General features: G+C 39.6%; 1 protein-coding gene across 9 annotated transcripts in view; it reads right to left on the minus strand.

The window, feature by feature from the left end:
* PDE4D (phosphodiesterase 4D) overlaps positions 1–23,801 on the minus strand; it is a 1,416,439-nt gene that overhangs the window by 260,652 nt on the left and 1,131,986 nt on the right. For 8 of the 9 annotated variants that reach the window (XM_023545478.2, XM_023545476.2, XM_023545477.2 and 5 more), the window contains one exon: positions 41–232. In XM_023545478.2, the coding sequence (XP_023401246.1) occupies positions 41–232 (192 nt within the window). Of the gene's footprint in view, positions 1–40; positions 233–23,801 lie in introns of those variants that run through there. The other variant, XM_023545480.2, reaches the window with a different exon arrangement.

Here is a 23,801-nt window from a genome sequence, read left to right on the forward strand (position 1 = left end):
CAGGTGCTCCCTCTTCTCTTTGCCCACCCTTGATACTTACATATCACTGGCAATGGAGGAGTTCCGGGACATAGACTTTGGAGAGAGGTCATAATCGCTGTCGGATCGATACAGGAAGGACTCCCGACGTTGACTGTGGACAAAGTTTGCTTGGAGAATTAGCCCAGATCCTGGGCTGGTCATGGGATCCAAGGGACTCCGTCCCGAAGATGTGCCATTGTCCACATCGAAACTGTCAAAGAAGAAGGAATTACATTTCTGTGAACACTTGGATGTTGACATTTTAGCAAAGGGAAAAGGTTTCAGTTTAGGAATTGACAGTGGGAAAGTCTAGAGCCGATTCTTGCTACTGAAAACCAACCATACTTACATACACAAATGTAAAGCACGCACTGCCTGCACATTCTTGTCCTCCAAAACTCTTGGCTACTATTGTTAACAGACCATTTATAAGACATAGATGAAGATATATAGGTTTCTTTAAATTCAACTTCAGTTATAAAAGACCAATTTTGCAAGAACATTGTGTAACCTTTTCTCCTAAGAATAGAATTCCTTTTTTTTCGTAAAGAATACATTTAACATTAAATTAAATAATAATTCACTAAATATTTGAACAAGCGCCCGTTATGTGCCTAATAACCTCCCTCCCATATAAAAATTAAAACAAAAATCCATCCCCTCTATTATTAGGTGCCGTAGAGTTGGTTACAACTCATAGGGACCCTACATAGAATAGATCAAAACAATGCCAGGTCCTGCACCATTCTCAGAATTGTTGCTATGTTTGAGCCCATTGTTGCAGCCACTGTGTCAATCCATCTCGTTGAGGGTCTTCCTCTTTTTCACTGACCCTTTACTTTACTAAGCACGATGACCTTCTCCAAGGCTGGTCCCTCCTGATAGCATGTGCAAAGTATGTGAGACAAAGTCTTACCATCCTCGCATTGTGGCTGCACTTCTTCCAAGGCAGATTTGTTTGTTCTCCTAGCACTCCATGGTATATTCAGTATTCTTCACCAACACCATAACTCAAATGCATCAATCCTTCTGTCTTCCTTATTCCTTATCCAGCTTTTGCATGCACATGAGGCGACGAAAAATATCATGGGTTGGGTCAGGTGCACCTTAGTCCTACAAGTGACATCTTCACTTTATAACACTTTAAAGAAGTCTTTCTCAGCAGATTTGCCTAATGCAATATGTCATTCGATTTCTTGACTGCTGCTTCCATGGGCATTGATTGTGGATCCAAATAAAATTAAATCCTTGACAATGTCAATATTTTCTCATTTATCATGATATTGCTTATTGGATCAGTTGTGAGGATTTTATTTTCTTTATGTTGAGGTGTAATCCATACTGAAGACTGTAGTCTTTGATCTTCATCAGTAAGTACTTCAAGTCCTCTTCCCTTTCAGCAAGCAAGGTTGAGTTAATGAGTCTTTCTCTATTCCTGATGCCACGTTCTTCTTTACATAGTCCAGCTTCTTGGATTATTTACTCAGCATACAATTGAATAAATATGGTGAAAGGATAAAACCCTGACACAGAACTTTCCTGATTTTAAACGAAGCAGTATCCCCTTGTTCTGTTCGAACGACTGCCTCTTGATCCATGTACGGGTTCTGCATGAGCACAATTAAGTGTTCTAGAATTTCCATTCTTCGTAATGTTAACCACAGTTTGTTATGATCCACACAGTTGATGATCCTTGCATAGTTAATAAAACACAGGAAAACATCCTTCTGGTATCTTTCTGGTATTTTCTACTTTCAGTCAAGATCCATCTGATATCAGCAATGATAGCCCTCATTCCATGCCCTCTTCTGAATCTGGCTTGAATTTCTGGCAGTTTCCTGTTGATACACTGTTGTAACTGTTTTTGAATGATCTTCAGCAAAATTTTACTTGCGTATGATATTAATGATACCAAGAAAACACGCGCATGCACACACACATAAACCATTGCCATCAGGTCGATTCTGACTCATAGCGACTCTATACTGTTCAATAATTTCTACATTCTGTTGGATCGTCTTTCTTTGAAATGGGCACAAATATGGATCTCTTCTGGTCAGTTGGCCATGTATCTGTCTTTCAAATTTCTTGGCATAGAGGAGTGAGTGCTTCCAGGATTGCATCCATTTGCTGAAACATGTCAGTTGGTATTCTGTCAATTCCTGGAGCCTTGTTTTTCACCAATGTCTTCAGTGCAGCTTGGACTTCTTCCTTTAATACCTTCAGTTCTTGATCATATGCTACCTCCTGAAATGGCTGAATGCTGTCCAATCCTTTTTGGTACAGTGACTGTGCATTCCTTCCAACTTCTTTTGATGCTTCCTATGGCAACAGGTTTGGTTTTTTGTGTGTGTCACTCAATACTTTGCCCATAGAATCCTTCAATATTACAACTAGAGGCTTGAATTTTTCCTTCAGCTCTTTAAGCTTGAAAAATGCTGAGTGTGTCCTTCCCTTTTCGTTTTCTAACTCCAGGTCTTTGCACATTTCATTATAATACTTAACTTTGTCTTCTGAGCTGCCAATTATTAATTTTTGTTGTATACACCTCTCCATACCCACTGTCAATATATTAAATTCAGGATTCCATCAATTCTCATCTACATTACTATAATGGTCTTTAAATTAATCTCTCGAATCTATTTTCCACCCGGCACCAAGAGCAATTCTTCTTAAATGGAAACTTGATTACATTATTCCTCAGTTTAAAACCCTTCGGTAGCTCACCATTGCCTTCAGGATAAAGTCCAAATTCCTTTGCTAGACTGACAGAGTCTTAACAATCTGCTCTCAGAATTACAATTAAACATCTTTCCAACCTTAACATGAAAAACTCTTCCATCGCACACTTAATTCCACTCATACTAAACCACCACCTTCTTGTCACCAAATCACGGGCTCACTACCCCTGCCCTAATTACTCTGTTGTATGCAGGGTCGATATGGGTCACTACGAGTCAGGACCCACTCAACAGCACATAATAACAACAACAACAGTTACTTGTCCATGAGGTTTTAGCCTTCACCTGAAAAGCTGCCATGATACTCCGAAACTTTATAAGATGTTCTTTCTGTGTGTCCCCAAGACCCTCTCTTGCTCCCTATTGCCAGCATTATCAGTGAACTGGAATGTTTACTTCTTGGTCTCCATTCCTAAATGACCCCATGAACTCTCTGAGAATGGAGACTCTTGAGTATTGATAGCACTTTGCATGGCACTTCAAAGACCTTTACTAAATGGTTTGGCTCAATGATGGAATGAATGAAAAGCACTGTATTTGACAATACAGATATTAAAGCTGGGGGAGAAAAGAACCACACACAGAGTTTTTAACCTCACAGGCCTTATCATCTAGAAAAACTTTCCATGAAGAGCTTTTCTAGGCAAATATCAATCAGTAATGAAATAAAGACATCTCTCACGTGTTATTAGGAGAGGTGGGTGATAGCTCAGGCGAGCCCAGTAGGAGTAGGTATGTGGTTTAAAAAAATTGTTGAATGAATAAATAAATAAATTCAAATTTAGTTGTTATTAACATTTTCCCCTGTGAAAATTTTATCCAAGCTATTAACTAGCTAATTTTAACACATTATTTCATTTTTCTCTGTTGGAGTTACTAAAAAGTGTTACGACCCAAAGCTTGGAAGTCAGAGTGGAAGGATATGCCAGGGCTTGATGAATCATGAATATCTGTGAATCTATGACCAAATAAGACATTGACTCCAAATAAATCCATTCAGTAAAAAGAAGACAAAAAACTCATAACGTAGCCTGACTTGTCATAAACATGTTTTTCAGGTTAAAATTTACTTAAAATTGTGTAATTTTGTAGAAGGAAAATGAGAGATTATTTAGCTCAGCTGACTTATAGACACAGATTCCAGGCCTAGAAGTTAATTGACTAAAGTCACTGAGTTAACTGGATTTAATCATTTATGTTTCTGAAGTCCTTCTAGGGCTAAAGCATAACAACATGAACCACAAATGTACGTCAGAAACTATGACACCCAAACAGGGGTACTCACTTCATATATGTGGGGCAATCCTGAGGAAGACCAGAAGGGAGAAGGGATTTCTAATCATGAAAAAGACACATTAAGGGATTTCTGGCAAGGTGTTCTTGGATATACTTAATTAAATTAGGATTTATTATGGGCCTATTATGAGTCTGGAAACCCTGGTGGCGTAGTGGTTAAGTGCTATGGCTGCTAACCAAGAGGTCGGCAGTTCAAATCTGCCAGGCGCTCCTTGGAAACTCTATGGGGGCAGTTCTATTCTGTCCTATAGAGTCGCAATGAGTCGGAATCGACTCAACAACACTGGGTTTGGTTCAGGTTTTTTATTATGAGTTTGCTGAGATACAAAAAATAAAAGAGACGAGATTAATCCAGGCTAAGCTAGATGAGAAGTCTTCGTAAAGACGCGGTATTTAAAGAGGACTTTTGAAGGTATTCAGTGTAGAAGTGGAACACATCAAAGATTTCTGAATAGAGAGTGGATAGGAGGCGGTTTCTGCTCTAAGAAGATAGTTGTGTCATCTTTTCAGCATGAGAAGGAAGACTTAATAATGTGAACATATAATGAAAAATATTTAGCTTGATTCCCATCAGCATTATGATGTTCTGGCTGTTGGATTAAAAAAAGAAGAAAAGTAAATACCCTCTTCTTGCTATTCCATGAACAGAAATACAGGGGATAGAGGAGTATAGTTTTTGGTTTAGTTTTTCTTTGTTCAACTGAGTAAATAGCAATATGACCAAAAAATCAGTAATTTATATTTTTTATCATTGTTATTTTCTTAATTTAAGTGAGCAAGCCTTAGAGAGCCACTCTACTTTATGTTCTGAAACCAAAACCAAACCCACTGCCATTGGGTTGTTTCCGACTCTTAGCAACCCCACAGGGTTTTCAAGGCTGTAAATCTTTACGGAAGCAGAACTGCCCCATCTTTCTGCCTGGGAGCCAATGGTGGTTTCTAACTGCTGACGTTTAGGTTAGCAGCCAAATGGTTTAACCACTTTGCCACCGGGGCTCCCCATGTTTGGAAACAAATACTGCAAAATGTCCTAAAATAATTAACATTTGTCCTAAAATAATTAACATTTTAAATAATACTACCTATTAAATCAAAACACTTATTAATACAACAGAAGATGCTTTAAGAAGGCTATTCTAAAAAAAAAAAAATTTTTTTTTTATTCTAAACGGTTTGTTTTTTCTTTGTAGGGTGTAGTATAACAATTTGTCCACTAGATGGAGACTGTTTTACCTAAGGAAAATCTATTTTACATAAACTTGAAGGCCTAAATATCTGTATTTCTTTGAGAGTCATGAACACAACTTCTTAAATATTATTTTTTTAAAAAAGGCAATCTATAAGAAGGGATTAGCAAATATTGATAAAAGTACATTAATCTAGGAATATTGGCATTAGCTTTATAAACATTGCTAACGAAGATTTAAAAATGAACAAGTCGCTGATGTTTTATTAGATTCTTAAAAAAAAAATCTTGACCTAACAAATCACTGACTCTCTGTTGTGTCAGGGCAAGGAATCAGAATGTCACTAATGGGCTGGGTAATCACTGTAAATTTTGGCAACATGTCAATTTTCTCAGAACACCATTTGCTTTGGGAGCTGAGTCCAGAGTCTGAGGTCATTTGTAGGCTTGATTTTCATTACAGCCAATGCTCCTGTAATCAAACTTCATCATCAAGGAAAAGTAATGTTATTAAGAATCACTAGGCTGAAGCAATAGCCAGTGTGCGTATTGGTAAACGGTTCTAGAAAAAGAGATTTTGTATTATGAGAGATTCAATGAACAAACATTTATAGTTTCTCCTATGTCCTTAGATTAGTACTTGGATAGATACAGACATATTAAACATAGCACAGAGCTACAAGACCTGAGTCAGAATCAACTCAGTCATACACCATGACTACAACAACAAGGCACTAAAGTCTAGTTAAGGCAACATATAACATGAAGCAGTTAGAGGAAAAGAACAAAACACATGGCATGTCTGTATAAAATCATACATAAATAGCACAATAGAAAATTACAAAATTGTGTTATACAGACAATCAGAAAATGTGATTTAGGCAATGTATACAAAGAGAGTTTAAGGAACCAAAACCATCAGAAAAGAAAAGGACTTGGTCTTAGAAGGCAGGTAAAAACACTCCAGGAAGACCTGGGATGGGGGTAAAGGAGACCCAGCAGAGTGAAGCAGCAAAAGCCAAAAGAAGCAGGAGTGAATAGGGCCTGTAGACAAAACAGAAAATTCAGTGTGTGGCTCAATTTGAGGGTCGGCATTAAAGAAGAATGGGAACCTATAAAAATGGCAGTTTGGTATGGTTTAAACTAATAGGTACGTCTGGGTGGGCATGTTTATGGAAATCTAAGGAAGGTCAGAAGAAGCTTGTTACGAAGAAATTGTGAAAAGATCCGTACTTAACCTTTAACGATAGCCCAGGGGAATGGGACTGAGAAAGAATTTTAAGTCGTATGCTTTCATTTTGCTTGATTTGTTAAAATAAACATATCATTTGTTAATATAAAGGAAACTAATAGTGTATAAAAAATAAACCAAAGTGGTGGGGGAGCTTGTTTATCAATTCCCTCAACTATGAAAACCAGGGAGCTACTCTTGGAAGAACTGAGTTTGGGACAAAGGCCAGTACTTTTTCACTCAGTGGGTAGTAAACTAATTGAAAGAGTTGATTTAGGCTGAAAGCATAATAGTTTCAAATAAGTGACTTGCTTGTGAAACATAACTTTCTAAACAGTCCAAGTCAAGATGGTGATGAGGGATAACTCTAACCTTTGAGGCTGGTACTAATGAGATCAGCTGTGACGCTGCCAAATACATCCCTCAGCAAACTCTGATAGAGGAATTCTCTTTTACTCACTGCCAATTAGATGGAGCCCAAGCTAAGATTAGCAGAAGCTTGGGAAAGTAACTGGACAACTAGGGGGAGTAATAATTACAAAGGGTAATGATGATGATAATAATAAATAGACTTCTTGAGACCTTTCCATGTGCCAGACACTGTGCTGTGTGCTTTATAGATATTATCTTATTGGGGTCTCACAATAATCCTTTGAAGTTGGTACTATTTTTCTTTTGACCAATTAGGATTCTGAGGCATAGGGAGGTTAAGTAACATGTTCAAGGCCTTACAGCTTGAAAACGGGTTTTAAATTTGAGCTGTCTGATTCCAGAGCCTAGAAAGAAGGCCATTGTGTTTATGTCTCCATCCTAAAAGCACCTATCAACCAGTAAAAAATAGAAGATCTCTGGGTGGAACGTCGAATGTTAATTCTTTAAAAAATGACATTCTGCTCAATTTATAGATTGTGCACTCTAAGGCTAATTATAGGGCTAGGTTTTCATGTGACTCAACACTTTTTTCAACACTTTGGAATTTGCCAAGTCCTCTAGTTACCCACATTAGATAACAACAGTAGGGTATACACACAGTCTCTGCTGTAACCCATTTAGTGGACTTCTTAGAGAGTATGAGAGTGTTTTTTTGGAACTAAGCAGAAGGTCATCAAAAAAGAGGAAGACCCTCAGCGAGATGGATTAACACAGTGGCTGCAACAATGGGCTGAAGCATAGCCATCATGAGGATGCCATGGGACCGGGCAGTGTTTCGTTCTGTTGTACACAGGGTTGCTATGAGTCGGGACTGACTCGATGGTACCTACCAACAACAACAACAAGGGAGAGTCAAGGAGCCCTAGTGGCATAGCAGTTAAGCTTTTGGCCGCTAACCTGAATGTTGGTGGTTCAAACCCACCTGCTGCTCCGTGGGAGAAAGATGTGGCAGTCTGCTCGGTAAAGATTACAGCTCTGGAAACCCTATGGGGCAGTTCTACTCCATCCTATAGGGTCGCTAGAAATCAGAGTCAACTCGATGGCTATGGGTTTGGCTTCTGGTTTAAGGGGGAGTCATAGGGTCTCTGACAGATCTTAGCAAACGGAACTAAGTGTTCTCCATGTTTGCCTCCTTAATGCAGTTCAAGGATATACCTACATTCTTCAAAAAAGCTGACTTTTACACGGAATGCACTTGTGGAGAAGCAATGGTGCAGCTATGAATGGCCCCCTATAAGGCGCGGTGAGAGTAACTACAAGCTGGTCTGTTGCATTCAGAGCTGCTGAAAGCTGTTTGTGTCTAGCACTACTCAAGACCATTTAGTCCATAAGCCTTTCCCTTTCTATGGAACCAGCTCCCCACAGGAAATAGACAAACCAACCAACCACCCAACAAAAATCTCTCCACACTGTTTCATGTCAGTGGAATTACAGGACTACTTGTCCTGATCTACCTTCCGTTCTGTTTCCGAAGTTGCCCCCACTCTTCATGACTACTGGCCTTGTAATTGTCCTTTAAGAGTCTCTTTTCATTCTTTTGACTTGATGCTAGACCCTGCTTCTCTGGATTAAACATTTTGTGTCACTCTTTGTCCACGGCTCAGGTCCTCTCCTGAGCCATGATATTGCCTTCATCCTGGATAGACACCTCATTTCATTTACCCTAGCCCTCAGGACCTCACACTCTGCACTGACTTCCCAAGATGGAGTACAAAGGAGGTGAGGCACACTGAGGACCCCTGTGGAGCAGCTATTGGGAGCCTCTATCAAAAGAAGTCACCATCACCGAAGCATGTCTGAAGAGCTGTCAAGGCAAACACCTCTGAACATAATAGCTGCTGATGCTGGAATGATGGTGGAGTCTTGGAAGCCTCCATTAATGTCCGCATCTGAGAGCAGCCTCTGACAATGTGTATGAAGAACAATAGCCTGTTGACAAAGATCTGATTGCTCCTTGTTGGGGTGTGGGGAAATTCCAAAAATATTCCAGTTAAGGTGCTCAGTTGGGAGTTAGAAAAGGAAGGTTAAATTCAAATCTTGGTCCTGCCACTTTCTAGTCACATGCACTTGGGCAAAGTACTTTATCTTTCTAAGCCTCTGTTTCCTGACGAGGATAATAACAGTACCTAGCTCGAGGTCCATTATGAGGATTAACAGAGAAAATGTTTGGAAACCATTTAGCACGCTGCCTGGCAGATAGTACAGTCTGGATACTCAGGATCTGTGGTTATTCTTCTTTTTATTACTCTTTATCTTCGAGGGGGACCTTCTGTCTAGAAGATCTTACTCTTTATTTGAACACGTGGATTTGGGAAGAATAGAAATAAAGATGAGAGAAGAAGGGAAGTGAAGGCTGGCCAGCCAAATCACCTGAGTCAGCCCTGGCAATCGATGAGGTGACAGGTGCTGAAGCCAGATTGCTCTAGCAACTTAGCTGCTTTATGTCTCCACCTCAGTGGAGTAATTCCAGTGTGATAACATCCGGGGAGAGGGTGGAGACTGTTGATTTTTCTCTAGATATTCCTCAGCGAGGAGAAAGAACAATTTCCTGCCCGGAAACTGTGGAAGGCTCTGAGGTCCCAATAATCTGGGTGGGGCTCCAGCCGAATATAATGAGCAGAAACAGTCTTTTAGACCTCAGGTCTCCAGTCACAGGGTGTACCTTGGGGACCTTGGGTCACAATTACAACACTGTTCATTTTCTTATGCCCAACTCTCCTGGGTGTATTGTAGCCCATGCTATTGGCTATTTAATGGAATTCATTTCGGTGTTTTGCCACCCAGAATGTACTTTCCTGCCCCAGCATGAAATAGAAGACATAGCTAGAGTAAGATAACGGCTTAATTTGTTTTTCTCTTTACGACATTAAAGTTTTACCTATTGTTATCAGTACCACGAGTCTACGAAACCTGTTTCTAAATAAGGCCAGTGATATTTTCCCATTTGAAATTTCCCTGTAGGTCAAATAGCTTCTCTGAAATAAAGAAAATACTACTTCTCAGAATTCCCCCATTTTAATACTTACTCTACTCTGATTATCTAGAGATGAGACTATAGAGAAAAGTATTTTACAGCAACATGCACAGTTGGTAATCTTTCCAATAAATCAAAAAGTTGCACCTTGAACTTAAATAGGATAGCCTGAGCTGACATGTTATTTAGCTACTTGAGGGGATGATGCAGTTCAGTGGTACTCTGCCTATTAGCTTGCACTAATACGTGTATCTGCATGGAGGACCAACATTTAAGAACGGGAACATTTTATCCTATGTCATCACAGATGGTTTTTATAAACAAACACTTGGCACAAATGTAAAGGGTGTACGCTGATTTATGAGTAAAAATATCAGGTGGTCTCTGGAAAATAGATGTAATAGCATTTGTTTCTGACTTGTTCATGACACTCCCCAGTAACACTGGGCAATAAAGAGATTCATGTTGAAAATGATGGTGCAAGTTTGATGCTTGGACTGGAACCAAGAGGGGACAGGCAGGACTTGCTCAGTAGGATTTTGCCGATTGAGATGATGAAAGGGCAGTTTTCTGGAAATATATATTAGCACAGAAAGCTAAAACTGAGAATCGTTTTACATGAGGCTTACACATTACTTTTTCATAATTATTTTTCTGAAAAGTTTTCTTCACTGAAACTATGCTTAAGGAAGGAGCACACCTGGTCCCTAAGGCGGGTCCGTGATGTGTGACTCCGGAGGCAAAGCCTACAGTGGCACAGTGCAGTGACTGTATCTACGAAGCAATTGTCTTGAAACAACGAACAGTTCATGTCATAAATACATACTCAACTAGAATATTTACTGACAATCGCAAGTGCTATTTTTATAGTTGTTGGTGGCCTTAACTTATCTGGTAATTTCATGTAGGCTTCACTGTGACAGACAATAAAACAAATAAGCACGTATTTCTTCCCTTTGCATCCTATTTTCATTTGTTGGTCTCAAACAGTCTTGTTGTGTCAGCCTCCAACTCATGGTGACCCCGTGCACAACAGAAGGAAGGGCTCCTGGTCCTGTGCCATCCCCCTGATCGGTTGAGGATGGGACTGATCTGATCCAGAGGGTTTTCACTGGCTGCTTTTCAGAAGTAGATCTCCAGGGCTTTCTTTCTAGTCTGTCTTAATCTGCAAGGTTCACTGAAATGTGTTCAGCACCACAGCACCATGCGAGCTTCCACTAAGGGATGGGTGGTGGTTGTGTGTGAGGTGCTCTGGCTGGGAATGGAGCCCAGGACTCCTGCATGGAAGGTGAGAATTCTACCACAAAGCCAACAATGCCCCCTAAACTAAGAGTAAAAGGCGGGAAAGCTCATGCTCTCCCAGCCAGGCTGGACCTGAGTGCTCCTGCAGCCTCACGGTGATCAACTCAACTTTCCTCAACCTACAGGAAACAAGTTACCCCAGACCTTCTGCTCTTCAATACCACTTATAAACTATCACATTTTCAAAATGCAGTTTTCCTCTAACTCTGGCATCACCAAGCTAAAGCTCCCAAAGGAACAACATCATGTTAACAAGGCGGTGGTGGAAGGCGGGGTGGGTGTCTTTATATTGACTTATTTATTTGCTTTAACAAGCCCACACATTGTTGTGTGTTGTGGAGTCAGTTCTGACTCATAGTGACCTTATGTGACAGAGCAGAACTGCTCTATCGGGTTTCCTAGTTTTCCTCCTGCAGAGCCGCTGATGGGTTTGAACCCCTGACCTTTCAGTTAGCAGCCAAGCACTTAACCATTGGCCCTCAGGGCTCCTTTTAAGCTCACATGGGAACAATGATACCTTAATGGCTTTCCCTCCTGTGTCCTGCCTCTTCCCTCCCTGCTTTTAGTGCAGACTGCAATAGGATCCTGCTAAAATGTAAAGCAGATCCTAGCACGTCCTTGCTCACAAGCTCCAAAGGCTTCCCATCAGAGTCAGAGTAAAAGCTACACCTCACGGTGATGAAATCTGTGTCTGATTTGGGTCCCTGCTACCCCTCCGCTCTTATCTCAACCTTACTCCCTCTAGTTCACTCTGTTTTAGCCTCTTGGGCCCCTTCTGTTCTTTGAACATGTATGCTTGCTCCCTCCTTCGCACTTCCAGTTCTCTCTGCCTGAAATATTTTTTCCCCAGATACAGCTCAATGTCACCTTCACACTGAGATAGTCTCAGCTATCCTATTTAATATTGTCACCCCTAACCTCCTAGCCTTTCCTATCCCTCTTTTATTTTTATATTTCTCCTTAAAAAAAAAAAAAAATTCTCCTTAGCATTCATCAATTCATCAGTGTGGGAGACTATATTGCATTTCTTTTGTTTATTATTTTACTCTCCCCATTAGAATGCAACATCACCTGTCTGTCAGTTTGTTGTACTGTGGTGGCTTGTGTGTTACTATCATGCTGGAAGCAGGGTTACCCATGGTGGACAGGTTTCAGTGAAGCTTCCAGACTAAGGCAAACTAGGAAGAAAGGCCTGGTAATCTAATTCTTAAAATCAGCCAATGGATAACAACGGAACACTGTCTGACTACCTTGCTTTGGACACATAGTCAGGAGGGATCATTTGCTGGAGGATGATATCATGTTTGGTGAATTAGAGGGCCAGGAAGGACAAGGGAGACCCTCAGTGAGACAGACTAGCCCAACACAAGGATAGACTCGAGCATGTCAGCAATTGTGAGGATGACACAGGACCAGGCAATGTTTTGTTCTGCTGTATATAAGATCACCATGAGTCAAGTCAACTGGACATCAATCTGTCTGTCTATCTTTCTATCTATCTGAATGTAAGCTCCAAGCAAGTGTTAAAATTTTTAACTGCTTTATTAACGTATTCCAGCACAATGTAGTTGCTCAATGAATATTTGTATTATGAATGCATTGATCACTTTAGATACAACACAACTTAACTCATTCTGCTTATCATTTAACAAAATTATCTGTGTGGCTTTACTTAAAATTAACTTTATTATTATTTTTGTAATTGGGCCAAGAATTAGTCACTTACTTAAAGACTCATATTAACTAATGAGGCTGATCAGTTCATTTGAAGAAATAATCTGTAAAGGATCTAAGAAGCCTGTGATATTAAAAGGTATTTTAGTGGAGGCTATTTTGAATATTCTCCTGTTTAACCATCCCTCAACTGTGAAAGGAGGGGCAGGTTCCAGGTTTTGTGACACATGAAGATTATACAATTTGAGCATCTATTTTGAGAAAAGTAATACAAAAAATAATCTGACTTTAGTAAATTTTACAAAAATCTGTAACTATCTGCCAACATTGTTAGTACCCCTCCCTCCCAGAACTTGGAAGGGCCCCAGGTCAATGAGGGGCCCTGAGTTGATCTTCATCAGTTTCATGGTCAATCAGCTTCCCAGACAATGACAGAGCAGGAAAGGACAAGGGAAGCAATGGGAGTGCTGGAAATGTAAAATGAAGCACCATATATTTTCTTAAAAGGCAAATTACTAACAGAGGTTAATTTCTTTTTCAGTCATTTCTTTTTTCGATACCGCAAATTTCCAAAGCTTACTCATATTTTTCAGAATTTTTTCTTTCTTTTACACACACTTACTCTTCCAGGTCAGTGGTTATCAACTAGTCCTGGGAGACTGGGAGTAATAGAATTACTTGGACGATTGAGAGAAAGGTACTCTTCAAACCATTCCTGCCTCCTGAGAGATTTTGATTTTCTTTTTGAGGGATGGGTTTTTAAAATGTGCTTCTCAGTCTCACCACTGGTTATTCATCTATTTAGGTTTGAGACTTAATTTTCCATTGTCCTAACTGAATTGAATGAATGGAGCCCTGGTGACGCAGTGGTTAAGAGCTCAGGCTGCTAACCAAAAGGTCAGCAGTTTGAATCCACCAGCCGCTCCTTGGAAACCCTACAGGGCAGCTCTACTCTGTCCTATAGGGTCGCTATGAGTGGGAATCGATATAATAGCGATGGGTTTGGTTTGGTTATTTATTTATTTATTTTTTAACTGAATGAATAAAAATGATTACATTACGAATCCTTTGTGAAAGCACTTACCACTGAAAGAATTACATATTAAGTAGATTTAAAAAGTGTAGGCAAGATTATAACTGAAAACAAAACCTGTAATAGCTCTACTACAAATGCTTTATACTTTAAAAATATAACCTAAATTTGAATTTTTTTTCCAACTAATGGGTATAAAAACTCATACACCATGTTTCTCTCTGGGTCTGAATTCTCCCTCAAACAAGTCAGGAAACGATTCGCCCACCCTGCTATTAAATCTATTTTGGAGAAGTGATATTACTCAGTTTCCAACCTCAATGATCCAAGCAGATGGAATTTTCCACTTTAAAAGGGTAGCAGAGAAAAGAGAAGCACTTCTCATAGCTGTGTGATCTGAATTCAGTACTATTTCTTCAATCCTACCCCAGCGAAGTAACTCTAAGAATATTAACCTATGATGGTCGTAAACAATCATCCTGCCCTGTAATTCTCTGAAAATGTAACACTGAGAGTTAGAACAAAGACGTTCAGGTTCCCACTACACAGACACTCTCATCGTGTTACCTGCACATTGAGGTTAGCTTCCTTCCCGATTCCTCACCAGGTAAATTACTCATGGTTACACAGTATCCAGCCAAGGTTTTGAGACATTGGGATAGGCTGCTAAGGAGGCTGTGAGACCTACATCAACATTGATATTGATGTGTAAGGGTGTATTTCCACATTTGCTTGAAATATTTTTGTCTGTAATACTGACTAAAGACAAAATGATGTTGGCAAAGCACAGAGTTCACTACTGGGGACCATGAATGTGACAAATTCTGATAGCTGTCTGTCAAATTCTGTTCTCCGGTTGGTCCTGGGCATACACTAAACTCTCATGTCTGTGCTTTCCCTGCAATTAGATTTGGCCACGTGACTGATGTGAGCAGAAGTATTGCACACCACTTTGGGGACTCACTGAGAATGCCGCCCTCGTGCCCAGCTCTGTGCTTCCTCCTGCCAGCTGGATGCAGGCAATGAGGAAGCCCTGAAAGGATGGTGGACACGAGAGAAAAGGATCCTGGTCCCTGATGAGAGCAGAGAGGAGAGCTGCCCTGTCCTCCAAAACACCACCCTTGAGGGTTATGTGATAAAGCATAAACTTCTTACTTTTTAAGTCACTTAATTTTGAAAGAGCACAGCCTCTCCCACCCTAATTAATACACTACATTAACCAAATTCCCCCACCAAGTGAACTGGCCATACTGAAAGTATATTAAACTTTGAAACATTTCATGTCCAATCCACCTCTGAACTAAGAAAAAAATGTGTCCCACAGAGGCCCGAATGAAACCCACTGTCTCTTCACTTCTTCCGCCATCTTCACACTTGGCTTAGTTTTTGTTTTTCCTTGACTTTCCTTGGTTACACATATCTCCATTAAGACTAGGGGTGATTTATCTAATAGGAAAGGTAAGCACAGTGTTTACACGGCTTTCCATATTGTCTGTAGTAAACAATTTCACTTTTTTTCACCACTTCGAAGATTCTGCTTCTGTGTATGGTTAGCACCTGTCTCTCTCCCAACCCTACAGCACTTCTTATAGAATCAAAGCCTCTTTTCATATTTACAATCCCTGACAGGGGTTGATGATCCAGTAAGCAAGGTAAATATGGCTTACTTGTACTTACTTACTAATCTGTAGTGAACAATTTCACAAGGGTTTCACCATGCTTACTCTCCCTATTGTATAATCTGCCCCTGATTAAGACATTTTATCATTCGAGTGCCTACAAGGTGTTAGAGAATATGTTTATAATCATTCCACACAGTTACTATTGTTCTGTAAAGAATGGAAATCAGCCCAATTCTGCTCTGTCTTGATGATAATCGGAAAAGTTATAGAAGATCAGCTCAAGTATGAAACTGACACATGAGCTTGTCTCTGGATCATAGAAGGGATACAAGACCAGGATCACCTTCACTCAGGATTTAGATCCATGTTCCACTTGGGTCCATGAAGTCTCGGAAATAACAGAGCAAAGCAGGCTTGCCTTAGTTAGAGTAAGATTCCAGACCAAAATGTCATTCTGTACGTCCACGTTTCTAGGTTTATAAGCCAGAACCTATGGAAAAGTTCTGCAAATTTTTCACAGTTTACCCTAATCTACAGTAGAACCTTTCTTCACTGTTGTCCAGTTTATTTGCAATGGAATCAAGTTGAAGAGGTTTGTGTGACTGAGAATTTTATATGTTGAATCAAATGCCTAAGGCCTTTCCTGGTCTGAACTCAAAGACTAAACATACTTGGAGAGCTTTCCTCTCTAAAGGAAGAAAAGGAAGTTAACTGGGGCATTCTCTTAGCTATATGGCTCGTGAAATAATGGAGTGGTGTCCAATTTGAGCTCTCATTCTTATATCCCTGATATAAGAAACATTTGGTTGCCACCTTAGAGATCAAACACGAATGACCAATACATCCTGAAGGTGGTGGAGTAGATTACAGAAAGGCGTCATGTAATGATTCCGTAAATATTCATTAAACGCCTACTATTCCCAGGCATTACTGGAAAGAGGAATGGAGTTAACCGAGAAGCCATAAGAACTGTAGTAGGTGCATTGAGCTTCTGCTCCTAAGTTAAAATGGCATTTTTTTTCCCTCAGTATAATAAAATTAATGGTGAAATAGGTCATAAATACTATTGACTTGCCAAGACCATAACTTAGAAAAATGCATGGCTGTTTTCTAAATACATTTGACCTCTTCTCTAATCATCTCAGGCTGTGAAACAATATCATTGCTGACCTTTGCTTTGACACTAAATATGTTTTCAAAAAGATCAAGTTAAGTTTTACTTCTTCAGCTGTTAAAATTCTCCATTTTTTAATGCAATGATGTATCTCAAATATTTGGATATAATTATCCATTTGTGCCAAATAACCTTTCTGAATAAGATTATTGTATTCCCTTTTCTGTATTTTGTCTTTTCTCTCTCTCTCTCTCTTTTTTGAGTAGTTTATTCTGCATAAACTTGGCTTCCATTTTTGGACAATTTCCCATTGAACTCCTTTTAAAAAACTATGTATGCTTTTATAATGAGATGTCCAAAACAGTACAGAGAGATCTAAGTACAGTGTAAACAAGACAGCCTCTCAAACCAACAAGAATGTTTCTAACTGGCTATAGATGGTCATGTCAGAATTCTCCAATTTAGTGTTTCTGATGGTACTGAAGGAAGAAGTCCAAGCTGCACTGAAAAAAAAAAAAAGCACTGGCAAAAAAACAAGGCCCCAGGAATTGATGGAATACCAACTGAAGTATTTCGACAAATGGATGCAATGCTGGAAGAGCTCACTGTTTATGCCAAGAAATTTGGAAGACAGCTACCTGGCCAATCAACTGGAAGAGATCCATGTACCTGCCTATTCCAAAGAAAAAAAGGTGATCCAACAGAATGCAGAAATTATTGAACAATATCATTAATATCACACACAAGGAAAAATATGCAGAAGATAATTTAAAAAATGATTGCAGCAGTACATCTACAAGGAACTGCCAGAAATTCAAGCATGATTCAGAAGAGGACATGGAACTTCTCGAGAGATATCACTGCTGATGTCAAATGGATCTTGGCTGAAAGTAGATAATACCAGAAAGATATTGACTATGCAAAAGCATTTGACTGTGTAGATCCTAACAAATTATGGATAAACATTGCGAAGAATGGGAATTTCAAAACACCTAATTGTGTTCATGGGGAACCTGTACATGGACCAAGAGGCAGTAGTTCTAACAGAATGAGGGATTATTGCACGTTTTAAAATGAGGAAAGGTGTGTGTCAGGGTTGTATCCTTTCACCATACTTACTTGATCTGTATGTTGGGCAAGCGATCTGAGAAGCCGAGCTATATGAAGAAGAATATGGGCATCAGGACTGGAGGAAGACTCATTAACAACTAGAGGAAGACTCATGATACAACCTTGCATGCTGAAAGTGAAAAGGACTTGAAGCACTCACTGACGAAGATCAAAGACCACAGCCTTTCAGTATGGATTACACTTCAACATAAAGAAAACAAAAATCCTCACAACTGGACCAATAAGCAACATTGTGATAAACGGAGAAAAAGATTGAAGTTGTCAAGGATTTTACTTGACTTGGATCCACAATGAATGCCCATGGAAGCAGCAGTCAAGAAATCAAAAGATGCATTGCACTGGGAAAATCTGCTGCAAAAGATCTCTTTAAAGTGTTAAAAAACAAAGATGTCACTTTAAGGACTAAGGTGCGCCTAACCCAAGCCATGGTATTTTCAGTCACCTCATATATGTGTGAAATCTGGACAATGAGTAAGGAAGACTGGAGAAGAATTGATGCCTTTGAATTATGGTATTGGCGAAGAATATTGAATATACTATGTACAAATCTGTCTTGGAAGAAGTACAGCCAGTATGTTCCTTACAAGCAAGGATGGCGAGACTTTGTCTCACATGCTTTGGACATGTTATCAGTAGGGACCAGTTCCTGGAGAAGGACATCATGCTTGGTAATGTAGAGGGTCAGCAAAAAAAGAGGAAGACCCTCAAGGAGATGGATTGATATAGTAGCTGCAACAATGGGCTCACACATAGCAATGATTTTGAAGGCGGCACAGGACCAGCAGTGTCCATAGGGTTGGTATGAATCAAAACCAACATGACATCACCTATCAACAACAATAACAGTGTTTCCTAATAGCAACTGCAATTTTTTGATGCCTTGCTTAGAAAACGCCTAGTACTACATTGTACCAAAAAAAAAAAAAACACAAAAAACAAAGCTGTTGCCATTGAGTCAATTCTGACTCATAGCAACCCTATGGGACAGAGTAGAACTGCCCCACAGAGTTTCCAAGGAACGCCTGGTGGATTTGAACTGCCAACGTTTTGGTTAGCAGCCACAGCACTTAACCACTATGCAACCAGGGTTTCCTACATTGTATCACTACCTTGTAAATGGAACCTCAATCTATAGATTGTCTTTACAAAATGAATACCCAAAAAAAAAAAAAAATGAGTACCAGTAATGGTTAATTTAATTTTAAATGTGTTTACTTTTACAGATCAGAAAATAATCTTGTAAAATAAATTCTTTTCAAATACTAAACTGAGATAGTTTAAAAAAGAATGTCTAGTCTTTAAACTTAGATAGAAAAAAGAAAGAAAGAAAGAAAACCAAACATGGTTACGTATTGTGCTGATCTTTGAAATTTAATATTGACCAAATCTTGAAAAGAGGCCCAGAGAATTATAGAGTAAGCAGATGCCTTTACTTTATGAAATCCAAATTGGATGTTTCGTAAGTATTCAGTGTAAGTACCCTTTTTATTTCTATCATTCGATGTTTTTAAATCTTGCAATGTGATTTTTTTTTACCCTTCATTTTTCTTCTGAAAATTCAAGACAAAAAAATTAAACTTCACATGAGGACAAAAACATCCAAACCACATCAATACTTATTCTGCTTTTGGCCTCTTCGTACATAACTGTCCTTTAAGCTTGCAAAGTAATTATGAGTTTGAACACCATAATACCATATGCCACTAACCCCACTAACATATTTGGCTTCATGTCACATGGCACGATTAAAAATAATCTCTCAAGGCACTTCAGGGGCTTTACCCATTTGCCATATTCTTGAGCTCCCGTGCCTCTGATGAAGAGCTGGTTATAATGACCTGCCCTGGGAGAAACCAAGTCACTGGGTGGCAAAAAAGGTTTGCACTCGACTACTAACCTAAAGGTTGGTGGTTGGAACCCACCCAGTGGCATGGCAGAGGAAAGGCCTGGCGATCTGCTTCCATAAAAATTACAGCCAAGAAAACCCTATGGATTAGGTCTACTCTGTAACACATGGGATTTCCCTGCCTTCGAACTGACTTGATCACAATTTTTTTTTGTGGAGGGGGCGGTGGCATTGGGAGATGGAGGCAAGAGAATTCTTCCATAAGGCCTGACCCTCCAGTGCCTTTCGTTCCTACTTCTCCTTCAACAGAACTCACACAGTGACCCTAGGCAGTAGGCAGAGGGTGCAAGGGTGTGGGTGATTAACCTCATTGGCTGAAGAGGATACTGAGGCTCAGGGAGGAAAGCAATGTCAGTCTCACAAATTTAAGTTACTGGGTTATGACACAGCCCCAAATCTTCTAATCTTTGGACAAAAGATTTAAATGGAAGATTGAACAACTGAATTCTTTCTAATTTCATAAAACCTGTAGAAAAGACAAATTTTCCTGTTAATATCCCCTATTAGAATTCATCTTAGAGATTTTATCTAGCACAAAGCCAAAACTCTTTAAATAGGACGTGACGTTCTGCTGAAATGAATGGATGTGTTTACATATCTCTAAATAATAAAATGAAAAACCGGAAAAGGGTTATAGCAGGGGTCCTCAAAATGTGATCCTAACAACTCTGTAACACATTATAGTAGTATAAAAAACCCGTGGTTGTCAAGTTGATTCTGATTCATAGCGACCCTATAGGACAGAGTAGAATTGCCCCAAAGGGTTTCCAAGGAGTGTCTGGTGGATTCTAACTGCCAACATTTTGGTTAGCACTGGAACAAACTCTTAACCACTATGCTACCAGGGTTTATAGCAGTATCTCCCCAAAATAGTAAATGTTTAATAAGGCTTGGGGGAATGCCTGTTAAACAACCAATGTGTTACACTTATTTGAACATATTACAGATCTGTCTTGCAAGACAAAGGGTTTCCCATTTCATATTCTAAGGAGCATTTAACAAAAAAAAAAAAAAAAGGAATTCATTTTCTTATAACACAGAGATAGGAACTGACCCTGGGCTATAGTAACGGGCTGGGCATCAGGAAGCTTGGGTTTGAGGTCTGATTCAGCTACTAACTAGCTGTGACTTAGCTCAACTTCTCTGGGACTTAGTTATTTCACGAGTAAAATAAAGTCATTGACTACTGGTTATTCTCAATTACTGGTCTGCATACCACTTTGAAGGTGCTTTTAAAAATATGGATTCTTAGGCCCCTTTTTGGATGCTGCAAGTCAGCAGATGTGGGGTTGAACCTAGGAGCCTGTGTTTTTTAAATGCTCTCCAGGGAGTTGATGTGTTTTCAAGTTGAAAATTCCAGACCTGCTGATCTCTTAAGGTCCCTTCCAGCTTCAACATTCCTGATAGTGTTGAACTCAACTCATATTTCAGTACCACATGTTCACTTGGGACAGAAGGAGTTCAGGGCCAAAGCTATCCTCACCTGGGTTATATCGCCAGGCTCCTAGGTGGTGTTCCTGGCCCCACATCTTACCTGTTCTACATCACTGTCTCTACTGCTGTCAGGGTTATGTGTACAGTCAAATGATAGGGAGAAAGAAGGGAGAAAGGGAAGGAAGGAAAGGAAAGACAGAAGAGAAGGGAAGGAATGAAAGAGGGAAAAGAGCTGAGGTGGTGGAAAAAAATGTGATTATGTTACTTCCTTGAATAACTACTCTTGCCTATAAAATTGAATCAAAATTCTTTATCAGGTCATTTAAGTTATTTCAAAATCTGTTTCCAATTGCCTTCAAATCTCATCTCTGGCCCCTGAAAACATACTTTTGGTCACGCTGTCCTTACTGTCTGGCGTACATTCCACAGATGATGAAGCTTCAGCCAAGCCCCACCTATTTCTGCCTCATGAAATCTTTCTTATTTTTCAAAGCACAATGTATACTAACCGACGTGCAATACACCTTCTAATTCCTCCACCTGCAGTCCCAGGCATCTCATTCATACCCTCAATAACTCGTTAACTGTGGATACACAGCTGGCCTTAGACATGTTTCCCCGCTCATCAAGTGCCCCTTCCAGCTACTTGATGTTCGGGGCGGGGGGCTACATATCATGTACTTTAATCATCATATTAAAACTAATATTTACATAATGCTTTGCCATTTACCAAGTGCTTTTATATCCACAATTTTCTTTGCCTTTAAACCATTTCTGTGAAATAAATGTTATTATTACCAGTCCTGTTGTATATTTTTTTTTGTTGTATAGATGATGAAACTGCAACTAGGAAAGTTTTGATGACTTGCTGGCTAGTGACAGAACTGAGATTTGAAACTGGATGCTGTGTTACCAAAATAAATACTACCTAAGCTATGGCAAATATGGGAAAGGAAGCAAAGAAGAAGGGTTTTCCCCATATCTTTACTGGAGTTCTGTTGGGTAAAGTAAAATATGCCAACAATTTGGGGGCCCAGCATTTAAATCTACCACGAGGTACCTAGATATCAGTGCTGTAACTGCCATGGGTGGATAGCTATGCCTTCTCCTGTCTTCTTCAAAGCTTGGCTGATGTCCCTAAAAGAAACTGTGATCTTGAACATCTTTAGGGGAATTGGTAAATTGGATTAGTGTAGAGAAAGGCCTCCTCAGTGGAGGTCTCTTCAGTGGAGACTTTAATATCTGTCAAGCTATCTTCAACCCTGTTCTCCCCACCACGTCCCCTGATAGGACAGAATTAGAACTGATACCCTAACAGCTCCCAAACGTGAGTCCTCCCAGATGGTCCTCACATGGGTGATTCGCTGTCCTGGGCATAAGTGGTTTCCAACCAGCTGCTAACCTATAGGTTGGTAGTTCAGATCAGCCCAACAGGTCTACAGAATGGCTTGGCAAACCGCATTCATAAAGACTGTTGGTGTTGTTAGCTGCCATCAAGTCAATTTTGACTCATGGCAACCCCATGTGTGTAGAGTAGAACTGCTCCATAGAGTTTTCAAGAATGTGACCTTTTGGAAGCAGATTGCCAGGCTTGCCTTCTGAAGTGCCTCTGAGTGGGTTCAAATAGCCAACCTTTTGGCTAGTAGTTGAGCGCTTAACTGTTTGTACCACCCAGCTGCCTTTCCTAAAGATTATAGAGAAGAAAACCCTATGGAGTAGTTCTACTCTGTAACACAGGGGGTTGTCATGACTGGAGGCTGGTGTGATGGCAGCAAACAACAAAACAATAATAACAATAGAGAACCTACTGTTCTCAGGACTTCAGTCATCTCATTTAATTTCTCCAACTGCCTTGGATGAAGCAACTATGCTCAGAGAAATTAAGTAACTTGTCTGAAGTTTGCGTTTTTAATTCATGATACTTCATTACCTATGATCCAGGGGGCACTTAATTAAAACACTAAAACAATTCACCAGACTAGGTGCCTTAATATTATTTAGCTCTCCAAAGTATATCACATTATGGTAAAATCATCCCGTATCACAGCTTCAGAATTAGATCTGAACGTGAACAGGCTCTGTTCCTTGCCAGCTATAGGACTTAAAGCTACTTAGCCTCTGAGATCTACAATTCCACATTTTTCGAAAAGAGATTTTAAAGCACTCACATGTAGAGAACCAAAATGGGTCGAAGTGCCCAGGACGGAAGTCCATGCTCAGTAAATGTCAATTCCCTCTCAATTCTTCCCCCTTTAAATACAGTAGAATTTCCTACATATTGTTTTGATTTTTTAATAATATGGTCTGAATTTGGCTCAATGAATTCATCTTGAAGGCAGTGAAATGCTAATGAAATTATCACTGTCAACCCTTCGTTACTGAAACTAACACCAAGACATACCTTCTCAGTCCAGACAGTCCAACTATATTTGTAATTAAGGTGTTAGCATATTTATAATTTCTATCAGAACAAAAGTCTGTTATTGCTTACACTCTACGACTCTTCCTTTATGTGGCTGTGCCTTGTTAGAGCAGAGAGAGGATATGACTTTGATCCTGGTTCCAAATTTAAACAAACAAACCAACAGTAATTTCCTTACTACAAAACTAGTTGAAAATGCTACGTTCATTCAAATAGCATATTCCAGTCTATGCCTGTGGTAACATGCCAGTTTTAGCAAGAGAGGATCAATTGAAATGGAAT

The sequence above is a fragment of the Loxodonta africana genome, chromosome 2 (assembly GCF_030014295.1).
Source record: "Loxodonta africana isolate mLoxAfr1 chromosome 2, mLoxAfr1.hap2, whole genome shotgun sequence".
NCBI classification, from domain to species: domain Eukaryota; kingdom Metazoa; phylum Chordata; class Mammalia; order Proboscidea; family Elephantidae; genus Loxodonta; species Loxodonta africana.